The sequence below is a fragment of the Mixophyes fleayi genome, chromosome 4 (assembly GCF_038048845.1).
Source record: "Mixophyes fleayi isolate aMixFle1 chromosome 4, aMixFle1.hap1, whole genome shotgun sequence".
Taxonomy (NCBI): domain Eukaryota; kingdom Metazoa; phylum Chordata; class Amphibia; order Anura; family Limnodynastidae; genus Mixophyes; species Mixophyes fleayi.
Genome location: NC_134405.1, coordinates 317,291,329 through 317,312,888, shown reverse-complemented (window position 1 = coordinate 317,312,888; position 21,560 = coordinate 317,291,329). Strand labels below are relative to the sequence as shown.

The window sequence follows — 21,560 nt, the reverse complement described above, 5'->3', positions numbered from 1 at the left end:
TTGACCACTTAAAAGCAAAACTTGCTGGAAAAAAACAGCTGCAGTATGTTTAAGCAACACTCGGAAGCGCTGTATTTCACACATAACGCAGAATAGCAAATGATCATCATGTACAGATATCAATTTAAATGGTGTGTCTACATTTGTGGCATGTATTATAGGAACTCTCCCTCACCTTGGAAAATTGTGCTTTATATTATATATTACACTAATAGATGGGTGTAAGAGATAAGAAAGGTTCTATTTTAGTTGCTACCTCAAACAGTAGTACAGCCAGCTTCTCGGCCTTTTGGCTAAGATCAGGTGTAGATGCCCATGTACGCAGTGGGGCTTAAAGGTGCCCCCCTGTAGGCGATGGGGCATCACCTGGTCCTCTGGCCAAGAGGCCGGCTGCCTGGCGCCCGAGGTGCTACGTGACCCAGGTGCTGTCTGAGCCGGAAGTGCCCAAAAATGCACGGTGGAGAGAAAGGCACCTGTGCACAGAGTAAGGCACTTTGCACCGTTCATTTTTAGGTAGCACAATTTTTCCATTGCCCGAGCCTTTTGGCCAGGTGCAAGGATAATTTTTATATTTCCGGCAGAAAGGCTGGGGCCTTATGACACCTATTTATTTATTGCACTTGGCGCTGCACCAAGCATTATTTTTTCACTTTTTTGATTGTGTGGCTGGGTATATAGACCCTTAGGGGCGACCCTCTCTCCCAAAGTCTTTTGAGGCTCCCTCCTTCTGGGGGAAGCAGAAGAACCAGTCCCCTGGGGGAAGCTTCGACCAACCTCGGGGTAAAGGAGATCACCCGACCTTTGCCTCCTAAGGGGGTTGGGTATGTAAAGGGGCTCTCCCTAGCTTCGTGAAGGAGGGCCCAAAGATCTCCTTTTTTCCCTCTCTGGAACCTTTTAGCTCCTAGGGGGTGAGAAAGCATGGGACCCTTTCCCTTATGGGTGGAGTCCAAAGTCCCAAGTCCCCAGCACAGTTTGCACTGCACTGGGTGATGTTTGTAAATTCTACCAAACAGGCTTTGATGCTAAAAGGTAAAAAAAAAATTATAAGCATTTGCTTTTACTTTGGTCAATTCAGTCTTTCCGAGGCATTAACGCTCGGATAGATACATTGGAGTGCTAAATAGTTACGCGGTTAACTGCATAGTGGACTATGCTGCATGAGGACATTGTACAAGGCTATGTCTTCGCTCATCTGAGTGTATGCACCCTTAGACTGCACTGGAACGGCACCACACAGTGACAAAACTATCACGACAATTGTAAGAAGGAAAAAGCTATGACAGTGCCACACAGTCCCAAATTATCTATGAAAGACGACGTACCCTTGTCGTACTCCACAAGAAGCTAAAGAACAGCAATTATTCTATATAATAGCCCTTTAAATGGTTTACTTTATTTAAGCAGAAATTAAAAAAAAAAAACGTTTCAAAATAATATAATAGCCTTTCACAAAGTGTCCCACGAAATCAGAAAGAATTTACTGGAAGTGTTCCTAATCCTATCTGTGACACAATTGTGTTGTGTACCAGTTTGTTGTGTATTGAGGGACATTATTCTCTCTAGAGCTCATTCCCTTTCATGTATTCTTAAGAAAATTGTAGCAGCGTAATTTGTTTCAAACGATTAATGGGAAGGAACAATTATTAGCAGATAACGTTCAAATTGCTGCAGGATGACACAAAGAAGAACAAAAATTGAAACATTTGTATTTAAAAAGCAGCTAAGGGAACATTTCAATAGCTTGAGAAACTTTTAAACAAAGGCAATTAAACTGATAAGTGATTTAAATAAACATATTTGTATGTTATTTGTGAGTAAATGTTTAAAAACAAAGTGGGGTTTTCTAAATAGGCTGCCCAGCAGCTGGTCTTTTTTGTTAAATATTTATAGATATTATAAGAAAAAAAACCTTTAATAAATATATAAAGTGTTACAGCATTAATGACGAATTGCATAAAAAGACCTGAAAGCACTAAGCATAAACCAGACAACAATAAAACAGATTTTATTTATGTTGCCTATAGCATTTGTGCTCAACCATTTTACCCCAATTGCCAGTGTTGTTGTTGTTCTGGGATCGCAAGGGGTATCGTAAAGAAACGCATATTCTCATTGATTTGTCAGCATTTTTTAAAATGACGATTTCATTAAAGACAAAACCATCGGGTTTTGTCTTTAATAAAATTGTCGTTTTAAGACAATGACAGCAAACTGCAGCATTTTTTTTTGAACCACCACTTGATAAATATACCCCCAAGTGTCATTGTGCCATTGTTCTGGGACCCCAAGTGTCATCGTGCCATTTTTCTGGGATCCCAAGTGTCAGTGTGCCATTGTTCTGGGACCCCAAGTGTCAGCGTGCCATTGTTCTGGGACCCCAAGTGTCAGCGTGCCATTTTTCTGTGTCCCCAAGTGTCAGTGTACCGTTGTTCTGGGATCACAAGTGTCAGCGTACCGTTGTTCTGGGATCACAAGTGTCAGCGTACCGTTGTTCTGGGACCACAAGTGTCAGCGTGCCATTGTTCTGGGACCACAAGTGTCAGTGTGCCATTGTTCTGGGACCACAAGTGTCAGTGTGCCATTGTTCTGGGACCACAAGTGTCAGTGTGCCATTGTTCTGGGACACCAAGTGTCAGTGTGCCATTGTTCTGGGAACCCAAGTGTCAGTGTGCCATTGTTCTGGGAACCCATGTCTCAGTGTGCCATTGTTCTGGGACCCCAAGTGTCAGCGTGCCATTGTTCTGGGACCCCAAGTGTCAGCGTGCCATTGTTCTGGGACCCCAAGTGTCAGCGTGCCATTGTTCTGGGACCCCAAGTGTCAGCGTGCCATTGTTCTGGGACCCCAAGTATCAGCGTGCCATTGTTCTGGGACCCCAAGTGTCAGCGTGCCATTGTTCTGGGACCCCAAGTGTCAGTGTGCCATTGTTCTGGGACCACAAGTGTCAGTGTGCCATTGTTCTGGGACCACAAGTGTCAGTGTGCCATTGTTCTGGGACCACAGGTGTCAGTGTGCCATTGTTCTGGGAACCCAAGTGTCAGCGTGCCATTTTTTAGTGTCCCCAAGTGTCAGCGTGCCATTGTTCTGGGACCCCAAGTGTCAGCGTGCCATTGTTCTGGGACCACAAGTGTCAGCGTGCCATTGTTCTGGGACCACAAGTGTCAGCGTGCCATTTTTCTGTGTCCCCAAGTGTCAGCGTACCGTTGTTCTGGGATCACAAGTGTCAGCGTACCGTTGTTCTGGGATCACAAGTGTCAGCGTACCGTTGTTCTGGGACCACAAGTGTCAGCGTGCCATTTTTTAGTGTCCCCAAGTGTCAGCGTGCCATTGTTCTGGGACCCCAAGTGTCACCGTACCGTTGTTCTGGGATCACAAGTGTTAGCGTACCGTTGTTCTGGGATCACAAGTGTTAGCGTACCGTTGTTCTGGGACCACAAGTGTCAGTGTGCCATTTTTCTGTGTCCCCAAGTGTCAGCGTACCGTTGTTCTGGGATCACAAGTGTCAGCGTACCGTTGTTCTGGGACCACAAGTGTCAGCGTGCCATTTTTTAGTGTCCCCAAGTGTCAGCGTGCCATTGTTCTGGGACCCCAAGTGTCAGCGTACCGTTGTTCTGGGATCACAAGTGTTAGCGTACCGTTGTTCTGGGATCACAAGTGTTAGCGTACCGTTGTTCTGGGACCACAAGTGTCAGTGTGCCGTTTTTCTGTGTCCCCAAGTGTCAGCGTACCGTTGTTCTGGGATCACAAGTGTCAGCGTACCGTTGTTCTGGGATCACAAGTGTTAGCGTACCGTTGTTCTGGGACCACAAGTGTCAGTGTGCCATTGTTCTGGGACCACAAGTGTCAGTGTGCCATTGTTCTGGGACCACAAGTGTCAGTGTGCCATTGTTCTGGGACCCCAAGTGTCAGTGTGCCATTGTTCTGGGACCCCAAGTGTCAGTGTGCCATTGTTCTGGGACCCCAAGTGTCAGTGTGCCATTGTTCTGGGACCCCAAGTGTCAGTGTGCCATTGTTCTGGGACCCCAAGTGTCAGTGTGCCATTGTTCTGGGACCCCAAGTGTCAGTGTGCCATTGTTCTGGGACCCCAAGTGTCAGTGTGCCATTGTTCTGGGAACCCAAAATTCAGTGTGCTATTATGCAGGGGCCCCAAGTATCAGTGTCATTGCTTGGTATAGGTTACACCACATTTTTCATGTCCAGTAATTTTAATAATGTGCATGAGTATGCCCAGACATCCCCATCTTGGCCCACCAATCAATGCACTTCCATGTAAAATCAGATATAATCAGATATAATCACCCACAATTAGGTGCATGGTGTCGCTAAAATATTTACGCTGCGGTTTTACACTTTTGCAGTTTGTAATTACGATTAGATCCTAGTGATAAGTAAAGCGAAAGAATAAAAGTTAATTTCAAGAGGTAGTGAAAGAGAAACGAGTTGTGAGTAAAGGACAAGTGGAGACAGATAGAAAATATGAAGCTAAACAAGTCTGAAAAATTGTTTGTAACTTGAACAATAATTCAGTTTAAATATATAGGACCACGCTGGTGCATTCTTCTAGATAAAAACATCTTGGAAGATCTGCTAACGACACACAGTATATTTAATTCAAATATTCCGGCAGACATCACCTATTCCATGCACATGTCATTTAAATAAACTACGGGAATTAAGTCATATAATACTCTGTACCATTTTCATCACTTGTTTAATAATTTAAAATATGTTTAATGGCAGTTTCGCTTCCAGACCTGAAACCTTGGCTCCAGTCCGCACAAGAGCAATTACTACAAAATCTAGTGCAACAATTTCCATTACATTTGATGCTGGCTCATAGCTGGAACTAAGTTAGAGATTTCTATCTATCAGATCATTCTAAAAACCCCATAGGTATCAATATGGGCGTGACTAATGTCATTCTGTACACATCAACATAGGTTACATAATGACAATTAGACTGTAAGCTCTTCGGGTCAGGGGAGCATGCATCCTCATTTGACCATGTTCTTATGCATATAATGCAATTTCATATTTCACCAGCAGAGTATACCTTTAAGTGTTTTGTGTGGAATTCCCCATTTTTGTCTTGTCCAAAATTTCACAGGATGTGTTCTGGCCTATACAGATCTATAGTTATTTCTGAATGTCTCTTTTTACATGTCTGAATGAAGTCAGTCGTCTTCTGGGCAACTATAAAGATCCATAAGCATAGGCAGGAACTTCTGACCTGGAGAAATATATTATAAGGAGTGATGTCAAAGTAATTAACATCACTATTAATGCAAGATTTTTTTAAAACTGTATAACTGGTATACATAAATTCTTCTTTTAATGCTGATTGGTTGGCAGAGAGGCGGGGGACGAGGAGGTAAAAAATTCTCCCTAGGGGTCCCGATAATTTTGATTGTGGCAAGGGTGGACGTGGCCCTGGCCACACCCACTACAGATTATAGGGACGAATGTGACTACGTTCACACTGCTCCAAGGCTGTAAACTTTTTTTTTCAGCCAGTATAAGGGGGAGGGAGCGTTGATAGGATCACACCCACATAAGCGGTGTGTGTAACCTTGTTAGCGTCCATGAACACAACCAACACACCTAATGGGTTTTTGCACCACAAGGTGATTTAAACATATTGAGCCTGATTCATTAAGGAACTTAAATTAAGAAGCTTCTTATTTAAGTCTCCTGGACAAAACCATGTCACAATGCAAGGGGTGAAAATTAGTTTTCTGTTTTGCACATAAGTTAAATACTGGCTGTTTTTTCATGTAGCACACAAATATCAACTTTAAATTTCAGTGTACAAATAAGCTATCAAGTATTTGTGTGCTACATGAAAAAACAGTCAGTATTTAACTTATGTGCAAAACAGAAAACTAATTTTCACCCCTTGCATGGTAACATGGTTTTGTCCAGGAGACTTAAATAAGAAACTTCTTAATTTAAGTTCCTTAATGAATCAGGCCCATTGCCTTTAACAAACACCCTACTTTTACTAAGTACGCTGCTTTATGTTTCTATCTTCCCACTGTGCCTTTCAGCCAAGTCTTTTAATTCTCAAAAGGCTTATTTCCAATTATATCCATTGCATTTGTAGCTGGAGAATTTTTTTACATTTCCAACTGCAAAGGAAATAAACATTTCTGCCTGATTATATGAATACAGGGCTAAAATCCTTCCAGAAAGTCAGAAAATGAAAGTGACATATTTAGTAAAAGTTGTAGCAGGGCATAAAAGAGCCAAACAAGTTGTAATTCATCCATAGACCCCTTTTACTGTTTCCAAACTATACTGAGCCTCATTCTTTGCTTTTTTTTGAACTAGTGTAACAAATACTTTGAAGTTTTGATTTGAATCTTGGCACAGAGATGCTCATGTAAACCCTGCAATGTCCATCAATTTATAAATGAGAAAAAAACCAAGGAAGCGAATAATTATTTTTTACCACTGTTGCCAGTGAAATGGCCGAGTTTCTATTTGGAGAAACGCATTTTGTTATTAATCAACATTATGGTCATTGGCATCAGACTTTTCCATTGCTTCAAGTTGAAGCCAAGATCGAAAAAACAGGAAATGTGGAGGACACATTTTATTGTTTTTTAAACCAAGGCCAACAAACCAGAAAATATATTGTTCTTTTTAATATAAAAGTGCTCAGGTTGGATTTAAAATGGACTTACAGTACATGTGCCAATCATTAAGTGGGTACAACTTTTAAAAGTACATTATTTGTAGTATAACTGGCACTTCCTGCTATGTTTAGTGCTAAGGAAAGATTGGTCCAATAAGCTCATTTGACAACTACCCAATGAACGCAATTTACTTTCAAACTTCTGACGGTTGTCAGCCAGGGGGAACATACCGTTACAGGCATTGGTGGGAGATGGCTTTTTGTAACTCCTGAAACGCGTCAGAGGAAATTCAATTGCTGGCGATGAGCTGCACGGACACCAAGCCAGCAATTACAGTAGAAATCTCCGCTCATTTTAACAAAATGAGTGGAGATCTCTGTCAGAATCTCCTCTGCGAATTGTGTCTCCGGAACATTGTGGCTAATTGAATACCCCTTTGTAAATTCAGTGAAAATTGAATTTCCAAATACACCATAGAACAGCCTTGTGCAGAATGACAAATATGAAATATTTCACCACCAAAACTGTGTACCCCTGCAAAACAGAGTGAACCTTGAGTTCAAATTTCGTTACAACTTTGGCTCATCGTTAGCGCCACATTATCTCAGCGTGAGAGTCTGATGTCTATACCAGCAGTAAACACGGAGGTATAAACACACAAACCCACACACGGCTCGATGTAAAAACTGTTACTGAATTAGATGTACAGGAAAAGACGGCAGGTGAAATGAAACCACTTTGTTCTCAATACATCCAAGCACAAAGCCTTTAATTACAAAGCGAGGCGTGCTCCCTGCAGAGACATTGGGATTACTAGGAAAATGATGATATTTGCACAAAATCCTTTGCTGAATCTCATTCCTTGCTCACGTTTCTGTGTCCGCAGGGAAAAAAGTGTCAAAACATGGCCCTTATTTCATTCACATTTTCCTCCGCAGCAGTTTAACTGATTGCCTTAGACATAGGAGCCTCTAATACATTCTAGATGCTACCACTCAAAATACCGTTCCACAAATCTCCCACCCAGGGCTACAGATTTTAGAGAGAACATTTTTCTCAGCAGATTCTTCAACAGTAATCCCATACTCCTAATGAGAAGGTAAAGATTTATCACCCATTGAATATTAATATTATAATACACAAGTGACATTAATATATGTATAAATTGCTGTGAAAAATATCTGTATAAATGATGAGTTCTGGGGTTATATTTAGTGAATTGTGGTTTAAAAAAAATGAAGATGTTGCCTATAGCAACCAATCAGATTCTAGCTGTCATTTTGTAGAATGTACTAAATAAATTATAACTAGAATCTGATTGGTTGCTATAGGCAACATCATCACTTTTCCAAACCCACAGTTTAGTAATATACTCCCTGATGTCATAACTTCATCATTGTTCATTAGGAATAATACTGAAAATCATATGGATATTACAAACTTCCTTGGATTTCATCAACATTTGGGCCAATCACATCCAAATCCTAATTATTAATGATTTTGGCAATAATCATTTGATAATCTCTATTCCTGGCCACCCTCCATCCAGTTAGCAACATGGTACCTGGGAGTAAAAATGGATTAGCAAAAGCATTAAAGAGTTGTACAGGGTAATATATTGTATTACAAAGCTGTATATAGAGACAGAGAGCACCATTTGGTACTACAGAGCAGTATATAATAGCAGAATATTTAGAAATCTGTAATTACACCTCTCTCTAGTATTGTATAATGATTATACAATACTAGAGGAGGCCACGAATTAGTGGTAGATTATATTAATTTTTGTAAAGACTGTGAAGTTGGCTTTCAGCCTAGGTAGAGAGCCAGACATATATGGTCTAATTATTAGCCATGAAATCACATTAAGATCATATATAGATACACCACAGATATACATTGTGACCCTAGATCAGGTCAAAGCCTCCAATAAGTATGTTATACTATAATCCTTCAGCATAGTCTGCACACCCTGCACCTAAGTCTCCTGTTCACCTTGCATTCACCACCCGTTATATAACAGTCATTTTCTGTGCAGTGTAACACATGCATGAAAGTTCCCGAGTTATTCTCCACATTTACATTTTTCGTCAACACACCCCAATCCCCCTCAAAAATAATTTAAAAAACACTCAAAAAACCTATTCTTCTTTAACAACTTTCTTCCCCCTGGTCTATTACCTGTTTCCTGCTGAAATTCAGACTCTTGTGCAATCAGCAGCAGCTACTGGCACTTTTTAAATTTGATGCCAAGCCGGCTCCCAGCATGCCTCACTCTTGGCTTAGGTCAGTCTCACTTGCATGAAAAATGTGGATTTACCTAAATTCATGTTTAATAATACTTGAAGTATACATGACACGGCTGATGCGCATATTGAATGTTCTGTGCACATTTTTTAAACCTGGAGTGCCCAAATAATATTCTAAAAAACCCGCACATTTTCTGTGACATTGCAATAACAGATGTACATGAAATATGGGAGTGATTACCCGTCATAACGATTGCGCATGATTGACAAAACACACGTTTTTCATGCAGGTGTGAAAAGGGATATCAGCATTCGATCATGTATGGAGGCGTGATTGAGCAGGGGAGCGTTGGGGAGGAATGCCGTAGATACGTTTGGCATCTACAGTTTCCCCTATACAGTCACTTAGTAGGCTGAGGTGGAACACAATAGAATGGAGCTGGAACTTCAGGAGGTCAACCAATGAAATGGGAAATGTTAAAATAGCCCCTTTATTATTATTAATAAAATTTATTTATGTAGCACCAGCATATTCCGCAGCACTTTACAATTGGCTTTTTCGATTTAATCAAAATTGGACTTCAACAAACTACTATAAGATAACCCTGAGCAGACTTCCCGTTGCAAGCGTCTTGTGTAACAACAACGCCTCCTGACTTTCCAACTGGGCTCCCTGCCGTTTCTATGGCACAAACACTATTCAAGTCAGATTCCTGTTGTAAAATAAAGTTCTAGCTGAGCTCCCTGTAATCTATGATAACTTTATATTGCATCTCTCTGCAGCCCATGCCTGCTGTTAATAAATGCAATAAGGAGCCCCCCCCCCTTTAACATGCTCGCTCCCCGTTTTGTCTCCACATTCTGGTTTCCATGGTTACTCACAATAGTAAAGTTCATAACTTTGAGTATCCAGATGGTCATGGCCAGGTTCACCAGGATGAGTATCATGAGGAGCAATACGAAGAAATAGAGGCATCTCTTCCTCCAGCCGTATATTCCCACCTTGTACACGTGGGGTCCCTCGGTGCTGGACAGCGTGCTCCGGTGTACGTACTGCTCCTGAGGCATCTGTAAGAGGCACACAGAGAGAGAGAGAGAGAGACACATTCTCAATGTTATAAGGGAAAATCTCTGCTGAGTGTCCCTGTCCTGACCAGAATGCATTGCAAAAAGCCATAAAAAAGGAGGGCAGATAGCAGACGCAGCCTAAATCAGCATCTTATTCAATATGTAATGGCTTCTCAGCAGGTTATATTTAACTGTGGGGATATATAAACATGAAGCCTTGCCGTCACCAGCCGCTGCCCTCTCCCGCTACATTTTCACTTTCTTCTCATTTGACCTGATATGAACATTTCACCTCACACTTCTTCAGTACTGTACTAATTAGTTGCATCCTTTTGAAACATAAGTGCAAAGGCAGGCAGTCTGGTAATGGTGCTCATTATGACTATGAGATGGGCTAGCAGATGGAGGCATGCAAAAAAAAGTGTCATCTTGCAGATTTTTGACAGTTTACCTTATTTTATTTATTTAATGTTTTTTTGTTTTAGTTATTTTTTTTTATTCTCCATAAAAATAGCCATGTTGGGGGTTTCGGCCTGGTGATCAGATCCCCATATAAATAAATTAACAATTAAGATACTAGGTCACCGGCGCAAGTCGGTTTTATATTCCGCACTTACGCCACATTTACAGCGCATGCCCTATAAGATGGGCTTATGGGTTAGAGCTTCCGCTGACTCCCGCAATACTAGTAAGCAGTACAGCTGAGGCGGGGGCTGGCCTAGGGGGAGGCGGAGCAGGTGGTTTGCGCATACCTAAGGCGTGTAGCGAGCCACGATGTGGTGAAAGTAAGAGAATAAGAAATTCTTAAATTTAAATTGCTAAATGTTTCTTTTTACGCATGATTTATGAAAAATACATATATTAATTACGTGCGTTAGATGGGGGTCTTCATTCACATTACTCTATACTTAGAATCAGCACTGATTGTTCTCTGTGGGGGAATTCAATTGCCGGCAATTGCAGTAGAAATCTCCGTTCCTTTTAGCTACGAGGAAAAATTAGCAGATTTTTCTGTCAAAATCTCAGCCGCAAAGTATCTCCAGAGGGTCCGTGAGACACTTCATAGCTAGTTGAATTTCCCCCTATATTTTAGAAGCACATGCTCCTTCCTAGGTATTGCTGCTGTTAGGAAAGAATCTCTTAAAAAGCATTGTTAAGCATTACAGCCAGAGGGACAGATGCTCCATTTACACATTTGGGGGTAAATGTATCAAGCTGAGAGTTTTCCGGCGAGTTTGAAAAGTGGAGGTGTTGCCTATAGCAACCAATCAGATTCTAACTATCATTTTGTAGGATGTACTAAATAAATGATAGCTAGAATCTGATTGGTTTTTCAAACCCTCCGGAAAACTTTCAGCTTGATACATTTACCCCTTGCAGTTCATCGTCAACCGCATCCTGTGATGTTGCTCGGACACATAGCTGCATTTATTTGGGGTGATGGGACGGGGAGGAAGGGTGGTAAAGGTACTTTTTGCACTGGACTCCACTTGGTCTAGAACCAACCTTGTATGTAGTCTAAAAAGTACTGCTTACTAGGATGCTCCTACTCTGGGAAGTATTGCCAACTTTTGGTACAGGGAGCAAACAGAAGTTAGTGATTCTTGGTACCACCACATTTACCTTAATAGTTTTAAAGGGAAAGAATGCATTGGTAGCTATCTATGATGGTTTGGGAGCTATGGTCTCCTGTAGAATAGCCATGGCTATAGCTATTTCCTCTGGTGAAACCTTATAGTGAAATCAACTATCTTGTGATTTATATAGGCCAGTGACACCCAGCGCATACGTTCTATGTAGAGAGAGTGTGCACTTCTGAGTTAATGATGTGTAGCATTGATAGAAGCCTAGTTAATTACACAATACCATCCCTCAGCTTTAATAGAAGAAAGACCTAGGGGTAAAATTATCAATCTGCGGGTTTAAAAAAAGTAGAGCTGCTGCCTATAGCAACCAATCAGTTTCTAGTTATCATTTTGTAGAATGTACTAAATAAATCAAACTAAAAGACACATTTTAAACTTCTAGGCGCTAAGTTGGAATTTTAATAGTTCTATATTTTATGTAATTTTTCTATTTTGTTAATCTTTATGTTATTATTTCTTTGTTTATTTTTTATTACTATTTTTTATTTTTTGTCGCTCCCCAATGAGGAGGGTATGTCACCTCCCCTAGTAGAAAAACAAAATAAATAAAAACAATCAGGTTTGCCAGAATCTAAAAAATGTTTTATTATGTGTTTTTTTTTGCTGTATTTATCAATCTGTAATGTTTTAATAAATATATAATATTTTATAGGTGCAACCTAGGAGGTTTTGAGTTTAATTCTGCCATATTCTACGGTTTTATATATTCATTTAGATTCTGGCTTCCCTGATTGTTTATATTTAGATAAGGGGCTGGGACTAGTTAGAGTTCATGAGCATGTCGATGGCAAAGTTGAATCTGGATTGTACCCAATTCTCTATTTATTCAGTAATTTTGGGAGGTATCATAATTCATTACATCCAATTATTCAACATTGACTTAAAAGACACTGAGCAACCATGGGCAAAAATAAATATGATTTAAGGACAATTTCATTTTTTATATATTTTTGCCCTACCTTCTTTACTTGATTTATGGGTGTCTCTCCCATAGGAACCCTTTACTCTGTGCTGCTGGGGTCCGATTTGCAAGTATGCCACAGCATACGGAGAGCTTGCCATATCAACACAGCACTTGAGACCAATAACACATACTTGCCAACTCTCCCTGAGACTCCCTGAAATAGGGGTGATCTCCCTCACTCCCTGAAGAGTCTGGCATTCTCCCTGATGCTGAGCCAGTACAAGACGTGGTTGGCTTCACCACCTGTGGCATGATGACACAGTTCAGAAATTGTGTCCTATGTCCATGTATTGATGCCTATGGAGGTGGCCATTTTCATGGAGACCAAGATTTAATCAAAGACTGACAGGTAAGACAACATGACTTCAGTAATGGAGACAGAAATGTAAAAGACACTTTAGTCTCTAGAGATTAATTAGCTGCTTTTTTTAAACGCATAGTTGTCTGCTCTCCCAAAATGTCCATCAAACCCCGCCCCCACACGCCCACCTACCCCGGGATCTTCCTGAGGCCAAGGAGGAAAAGTTGGCAAGTATGCAATAATATTCAAACCAGAAGTCATTGCGTAGGCGACCTGGAGTGGTATGATGTGGCAAGATGGGGTCAAAGCCGGACAGAAAGAGATGGAGCCCCCACAACTAAGATAAGGAGAGGGGGGGGGATAGCGGTTTAAAAATATGATACAATGTGGAAACTCTGCCTTCAGCTCAACAAATAAATAGGAAACTAAACCTTAGATGATTCAAGAGAACAGGAGACATGAGCATTGGAAAATATCCCAATTAGATAATTGACTATTTGACCGGCTATGTCTAACTCTTTTCATATAGAACTCTTAACTATGATGACTTCAAGGGCAGATTTTGTTTTAATGACTCCCTTGACATTTAAAGCTACACTTCAACTGTAGACAATCTGCATACTACTTAAACTACTCCACAGATCGACATCAGATAATGTCCGCTATTTTCAGAGCTTTCCTTGTGTGTCCAAGGAAACTGCTAAGTGAACAATGTGCATTTAAATTAAATGTATTTCTTCACCCTATCTTACGCAATGATCAGAGAAATCGCTGTCTGCTACACTCTAGTTCTGCGAGTGCTGACTAAACGCTGGGACATGGAACACAGAAATACGGCTTATTCATTAATAAGCAGCGATAACAATTAATTATAGCTCCGCAATTTAGAAATAGAATTTCGCCAATGTGACTGATTGATACCCTGGCAATACTAAGGCTTTATATACAGCTGCGCAGGACAGTCTTGGGGGACGAGCCCCAGCGCATACACGTTGGAGCTGGCAGCCTAGATGTGAGCTTAGAGCTCCTCTAAGAGACAGAAAATGCTAAATAAATGCTTGAAACGATTTGAAAAATATATAAAAAAATATATATTGTCCAAGAATTGGCAATTAAAAAAAAAGTATTTAAATATTAAATTATTATTTTTTTGATTTTTCAATGAGGAAGCACGGTGGCTAAGTGGTTAGTACTTCTGCCTCACAGTGCTGGGGTCATGAATTCAATACCTGACCATGGCCTTATCTGTGTGGAGTTTGTATGTTCTTCCCGTGTTTGCGTGGGTTTCCTCCGGGTGCTCCGGTTTCCTCCCACACTCCAAAAACATACTGGTAATTGGCTACTCTCTAAATTTGACCCTAGTCTCTGTGTGTGTGTGTGTGTGTGTGTGTGTGTGTGTGTGTGTGTGTGTGTATGTTAGGGATTTAGACTGTAAGCTCCAATGGGGCAGGGACTGTTAAGAGTGAGTTCTCTGTACAGCGCTGCGGAATCAGTGGCGCTATATAAAAAAATGGTGCTGATGATGAAAGGCTACATAGGCTTTTGCAGCTATTGCTGGAAAAATCGTGAGCTCTATCTCACATAGGGCTTTTCACTGTTTGATAAATAGAGGTCTTAGTCTTGTGCCTATTAACATTCCTCAGAAAATCGCGGATGCGCAATTGCTACCATTACTACTAAGTAACGCTAATTGTTGCTAGCACCTCTATGGGGCGCGAGCAAATATGATTGTTACTTCTGTAAAAACAAAATCCACGTGAGGTGTCTTGCGGCTGTTCTGGTGGCACCTCGTGCAGATTTATTTTACAATTGCATTCCTCCCCTTAGAGCAGTGATGGCTAACCTGTGACACTCCAGGTGTTGCAAAACTACAAGTCCCAGCATGCTCTGCCAGCTATCAGCTAGTTATTTACTGACAAAGCATGCTGGGGCTTGTAGTTTCACAACACCTGGAGTGTCACAGGTTAGCCATCACTGCCTTAGAGTCTCTTGTGAACGTATGTCTCTTGATTTTGTACCTAGGACTAGCTCTAGAGGGCACCACTTCTTCTTGTGAGCCATTGGAGCAGTAGTAAAAATCATCAGCAAGTGTGAGTAGCTGAAATGTTTCTGGCTCTTACTTGCAAAGCATGCTGGGACTTGTAGTTTCACAACACCTGGAGAGCCGCAGGTTGCCTACCCCTGCTCTACAGTGTCTCCCCAGTAGCTTCTCTGTATTTTGAGTTTTAAAGGAACCCCCTCACCCTGAAATGTTTAGATATAAGCCATGAAGGTAAAACACATTGTCCAGTGTTACATTCCACTGCAGCTCAGTGACATTACAGTATGATCTGTCTAAGCCATGGTTGTCCAACCCGCGGCCCAGCATGCCTGTAAATGTGGCCCAGCAGGAGTTTTGGTTGTGGCAAGGGGGCAGCACTGAAAAAAAAAAAAAAAAAATGCTTACCTTGCGGTCACGTCAGCTGGCTCTCCGGCTCCCTCCCTGGTCTCCTCCTCCATGCGGCGCTCGCAGTGAATGTCGGGGGTGACGTCATCACACCCGACATCCATTGCGTATCGCAGCACAGAGGAGTCACCCGCGCGAACTATCAGCAGCAGTGAAAGATTATCCAGTATCTTATTGTTGTTACTTGTGAATTTGGACTTTCTGCACCATGCAATTATGAACTAGCTGTGTTCTCTGTATGTATCTAATATAAGTATCAAGAGATGATTGTATTTTTAATATTTTAAACCATTTTAAATGTGCAGTGCTGAGTAGGGTGAAATTATCACCCACTGTTACCTTCATCGGAGGCTGCTCCATGAGCTATTTTTCCCACCACCCTATCTTTAAATCTCTGTAGATTTCTATTAGTCCTCCTGATGCTCCTATATCGGTGACCATTTCAAACTGGTCAATAAAAAAATGATTCATGGGTGCAGAAAGAGAGGAAAAAGAAGTTTTTGCCATTTAATTCCCCGAACCCCACTAAGGGGCAGATGCAGGTAAATTAAATTGTAGCTGGTAATGGGACTACTGCTTTAATCATGATTCTGCAACAGGTTTCCTAACTCTTACTAACTTCATTTCCAAGTAAGTTTAATATGTTAACTATGTTTTCTATGGTTTTTTTCGATGATCAGCCATAGTTAGGGTTAGTGTATTTTATGTGCGGCCCAAACCAACTCGTCATCTTCCAATGTGGCCCAGGGAAGCTAAAAGGTTGGACACCCCTGGTCTAAGCCATTGCAGACAGTTTTAGCTCCTGACATATATTTTGGACAGAGTCCTGATGCAGGGGAGAAACAACTTCCACTACAGGAAGTGCTGTCATTTTGGGACACGGAGGTGTCCCAATAAATACCGGATCACCCCCTGGCGACTACGCTCTGCTCTTCTGAAGCTTTTTTTTTTTTTTATTGCAATAAAATCTTTCACACATACAAAACTGCCACTTGTAATAAATACAGTCCGTGTCCACGCACAATCATGCTTAATTTAAGCCATAAGTTCGCTAAAAGGGTCAGGAAGCTGGACTTGTGTGTACACTGTACACCTCAGGAGCATGGTATATTACTTTGTTCATTTATACCTAGCCTTGGATATATATTAATGGGAAATAATGGCTTTACTTGCTCTAGTACCAATTGTTTGACATTTGCTGTTGGTCCTGAATTCAACATCATACATCTTTCTCTAGACAGATCTCACACAGAACACCCCACTAACATGACATGTACCCTGGATCCTAACATCATAATCATTTATTCATATAGTGCCGTAGAACTTTACAATTGGGAACAAACATTAATAAAACAATACTGGGTAATACAGACAGACATAGAAGTAAGAGATACCTGCTCGCAAGCTTACAATGGGAGTTTGATACACAAGGGTAAGTGCTACATCATATTGTACATTGGTCCAGCTATAAGACAAAGTTTAAAAAGTATTTAGTGGGCTGTGTGATCAGTCACACAACTATGTTGTTCAGGGGGTTGTTGTCTTGTGTTAGCTGTGTAGAGGGTGGTAATAGGGTAACCTAGGGAGATTAAGAGGGTGATAGAGGAATATTATAAGCTTGCCTGAAGAGGTAGGTTTTCAGAGAACGCTTGTAAGTTTGAAGACTAGAGGAAAGTCTTATTGTGCGAAGGAGGGAAATCCACAACGTGGGTGCAGGCCGAAAATAAAGTCCTGTAACCGGGAATGGGAGGAAGTGATGAGAGTGGATGAGAGACACAGATTTTGTGCAGAACGGAGGTGTCGAGTTGGGAGATATTTTGAGATAAGTAAGGAGATGTATATCAGTGCAATCTTGTTGATGGCCTTTTATGTTAGTAGAAGAATTTTATATTGGATTTGTTGAAAAACAGGCAACCAATGTAGAGACTGACAGAGTGGCTCAACAGAGGAAGAACGGTATGCAAGGAAAATCAATCTAGCCGCTTCGTGCAAAATAGATTGTAGGGGTAAGAGTTTGATTTTCGGAAGACCAGTAAGGAGGGAATTGCGATAGTCATGCGAGAGATGATGAGTGCATAAATTAAGGTTTTTGCAGTGTCTTGTATAACATGTTACTATAGATTCTCTTCTGTAAATATCAAAGGAGAGGCTTACTTTAATAAATGTTCTTACCAATGCTTTTATTACATCCCAATATGCCATAACATAAATATAAGCACCTGCTATACCTAGCTATCTTAATTCAAGAGATACAACTGCCTATTGGTAGCTGTAACGTCCAGTCAGCCTTTCAATGTCACCCTGCTTGCCTGTAGACATTGGCAGAGTACGGGAGACTCGCCAACCCCCTGACAATGCAGACAGTTCCAAGAACAGTTATTTGTGATGGAACTTTAAGATCGTGTGATTACAGCCCGAGCTATTCATGCTCATAGCTTCTTTTACAGAAGAACAAAAAAGTAACTAAAGTAACTCATTTTAATAAGTTTGGATCAATGTGTACTGTAGTTGTCATATATACAGAGACAGCGTTTTGTTTTTCAGTTTATATCCTCCAATTGTCACACAATGATTTGCAAACGTTTTTTACTGTTCTTTGTTTGAAAAAAATTGTTTATTGAGCAGAAAGTTCAAACCGGGTATAAATAAACTTTTACAATATATATTATACCATACCCCATCTTCAAATGATTGTAAATAGTATTTGTAAATAACAAGGGAAGTGAGAGAGAGAAGGGAAGTGAAAAGGGAAGGTACAGTATTTGGTTAAGATAGATTAACAAAGAAAAAGAGAAATAGAATAAAAGTAGACACTTCTTAATTGTCATGATTTGGGATCCGGATAAGCTCGGCAGGGGATCCCGAGGACAGAAGGCAGGAACTGCGATTAGGATGGAGGAGCTACCTTTCATTTTTTAGGGGGTATGAACCATCCTAGAGGGGCTTACTCTGGAGCTACTAATTCTGCAGCGCTGTACAGAGAACTCATTCACATCAGTCCCTGCTCCATTTAAGCTTATAGTCTAAATTCCCTAACACAGAGAGAGAGAGGGAGAGACTGGGGTCAATTTTGATAGCAGCTAATTAACCTACCAGTATGTTTTTTTGGAGTATGGGAGGAAACCAGAGCACCCGGAGGAAACCCACACAAACACAGGGAGAACATACAAACTCCACACAGATAAGACCATGGTCGGAAATCGAACTCATGACCCCAGTGCTGTGAGGTAGAAGTACTAACCACTAAGCCACTGTGCTGCCAGACATATATTTCTTGTAGGCCAAACTGGAGGGGTGGGGTGTGGGGGGGGGGGGGGGCTGCTCGCTTCCAGTTTTTAGCTATTAACGCTTTAGCTGCTGCCGATAGATGGAAGACCAGTTTTTGGATGTGTATGCTAACATCCTGCGGAGGTCTAGAAAGTAGAAAACACTTGGGGTCCTTCGATATCGGCTGCTCTCGCATTGAGTTAATGATGGAGTGCAGTTTCCCTGTGGCCGCACACCCGCCAGCACTATCGGCTAGCTGTTGAACACATTTTAGAGAGTCTTTCAGGTGTATAATACCACTTATTGTAGAGTTTATTTGAGGTCTCCTAGATGCGGATGGAAATGGAACGTTTGGCAATTACCAACCTGGCCTCTTCCCAACACAATCCATCAGGTGGGGGCCTAGGTCTCTCTCCCGTGCCCCCTCATGGCTCTAGGAGACAAGGTGGTATCAATTGACAAATTATACATAGAAGAGATCATTCCTCAGTGGAGATTTCCAACAAATATCCTCAAATGGATTGATGTCCCGTAGGGCATTTAATGAAGGAAGAGACATAAGAAAATGTCTAATCTGAAACAATTAAAAAAATAGAGGTGTAACATAGGAGAATCTCTGTTGAATATCTTGCAGAGACACTCAGGGCTAGATTTACTAAGCTGCGGGTTTGAAAAAGTGGAGATGTTGCCTATAGCAACCAATCAGATTCTAGCTTTCATTTATTTAGTACTTTCTACAAAATGACAGCTAGAATCTGATTGGTTGCTATAGGCAACATCTCCACTTTTTCAAACCCGCAGCTTAGTAAATCTAGCCCTCAATGTCCATAGGCAGTCAAATCAAAGACAACCCTAACACCCGCTTGTAACCAAAGTTTTAACTTGGGTGCCCAACAATTCTGGAGAGAAAACTGGATTGTCCCAGATCAGAGACACAGGAGAAGACTCAGAAGAAAGCTTGAATCAGAGAAGTCCCAGATGTGCAGAAAGGACTTGAGGGAGAAAATGCGATTTGGGGAGTCTCTTAGTTTTAGATATTCTCCACTGGGAAGCAAGAAATTTGCAGTTGAAGAGGCGCGATTTGATATCCAGCATAGCAATATTGTCCTGGAGAGCAAAGGTATCCGTAATCTGGATGCGGGACAAGATAATAGCAAGATAATAACATTTTAGATCAGGGAATCTCCTACTTTAGACTTCTTAAGAATAGAAAACGGTATTCCAGGGCGCTTGTCATTCCAAATGAACATGAGGAATGTTGACTGAAGTTCCTTGAATAACGAGTTCAGGACTTTAACTGGGAGGTTTTCAAAGAGGTACAATAACCTCGGAACTAAGTACAGTTTTTGAGTGCTATGATCCTGCCCAGCCACAAGATTATAAGCTTTATCCAGGAAAGCAAATCTGCCGATAGTCTTGGTAGTACACAAGGGAAGTTTTCCTTGTATAAATGCTCATAGGTCAAAATAACATACACTCCTAAGTACTTCATCTTTAGTTTCTGCCACAGTAAATTATGAGCCGGCTGAATGGCTCCCTTAAGATGAGATGGGAGATCATGGCTTCTGACTTCAAATTGATTTTATAGTTGAAAGTGCGACATATTCATTTATCAAGCTGTATAGGGCGGGAATAGCGGTCCGGGGTCGGGTAAGAGACAAAAGGATATCATCCGCAAAAAAGAGAGATTTTAAATTATTCGAGAGAGAGATAGGACTATAGCTACCACACTTCTATGGGTCCTTCCATTCTTTTTGTATCACTACTGTTCTTGCTTCTAACATGGTTCTAGGGAAGGGGATCCCTTGAAGAGCAGCATTAAACTCGGACTATAGGTGAGGTGCTAGGAATCCGGAAAATGTTTTCTAGTATGTTGCAGAAAATCCATATGGGATTTAGCAGTTTTCTGGTCTTTTATCACTTGTGTAATTTCATCAGTGGGTATTTCTTTGTTCAATTGGTCAGTCGCCATAGCGGACAATCTTGGTAAACCAGCTGGTGAGCAAAGTCTGCATAACGTCCTCTGAAGGGAGGGATCCAGATGGATGTTCCATTTCCAAATGGTACAGCTCGGAGTAATATGATTGAAACTCCTGTGGCCCTAGGATCATATGACAGGGTACCTTTTGCTGTTTTAATAGCCAGAATGTTATTCTGTGCAGCTTTGGAACGGGGTCTAGAGGCCAAAGTCTTATCTGCCTTGTCTCCTGTTTCATAAAATGTTTGGTTTAACCATTTAAAATTTTTAGCAGTCTGTTTAAGGAGATTCAGTTTTGTCTGCACCCAACTAATATGGTCCAGAATGTTGGAATCTAAGGTTTTCTTATGTCGCACTTCCAGGTTCTCTAATTGCATAGTTAGAGTCTTATGTTTGGATGTTTTTTTACTTTTGTGATAGGTGGCCATACTAACCAGATGGCCTCTAATTACCGCTTAATGAGCCTCCCATAACACCGTAGGGGAGATTTCCTTATTTTTTTCCTCTTATGTTTGATAACATGATTTAACAATATTAACTCTTCTCTCACACACTAATTCTGGTTACTCACTGGCATTGCGTTTTGAAATACAGAGGTAACCAGAGCATGCACTTTATGGGGTTCACTGGAGGACGCTCCATAAATCCTCAATCCATTCATTTGCATAAACTCAAGCAAATAGAGCAAGCAGCATTCAAAACACTCTGACCTGTCCCAAATGCTCCCGAATCACAAGTACAAGTGGACATAGAGTCACTGGAACCAAAGGGTTCCATTCTCAACCCCGTTTACATGCTTTTATTTGGATGATATAAGGTGGGTAAGGTATCTTACTTGCTAAAGTGAAGCAATCTGTGTCCACCGCAAGGACGCACCAGAACCAGCGTAGGCACTAATTTAAGTGCGTCTTGCTCATAAACTACAGGGAACACATTTACAATAGATATTTATTATCTCTAAAATGTCAAGCGTCAACGTTGCTCACTGCACCTGTGGTAAAACAC

At 41.1% G+C, this 21,560-nt stretch overlaps 1 protein-coding gene across 10 annotated transcripts in view; it reads right to left on the bottom strand.

The window, feature by feature from the left end:
* SGCD (sarcoglycan delta) overlaps positions 1–21,560 on the bottom strand; it is a 495,352-nt gene that overhangs the window by 121,079 nt on the left and 352,713 nt on the right. For all 10 annotated transcript variants that reach the window (XM_075210130.1, XM_075210140.1, XM_075210133.1 and 7 more), the window contains one exon: positions 9,768–9,953. In XM_075210130.1, the coding sequence (XP_075066231.1) occupies positions 9,768–9,953 (186 nt within the window). The remainder of the gene's footprint in view (positions 1–9,767; positions 9,954–21,560) is intronic.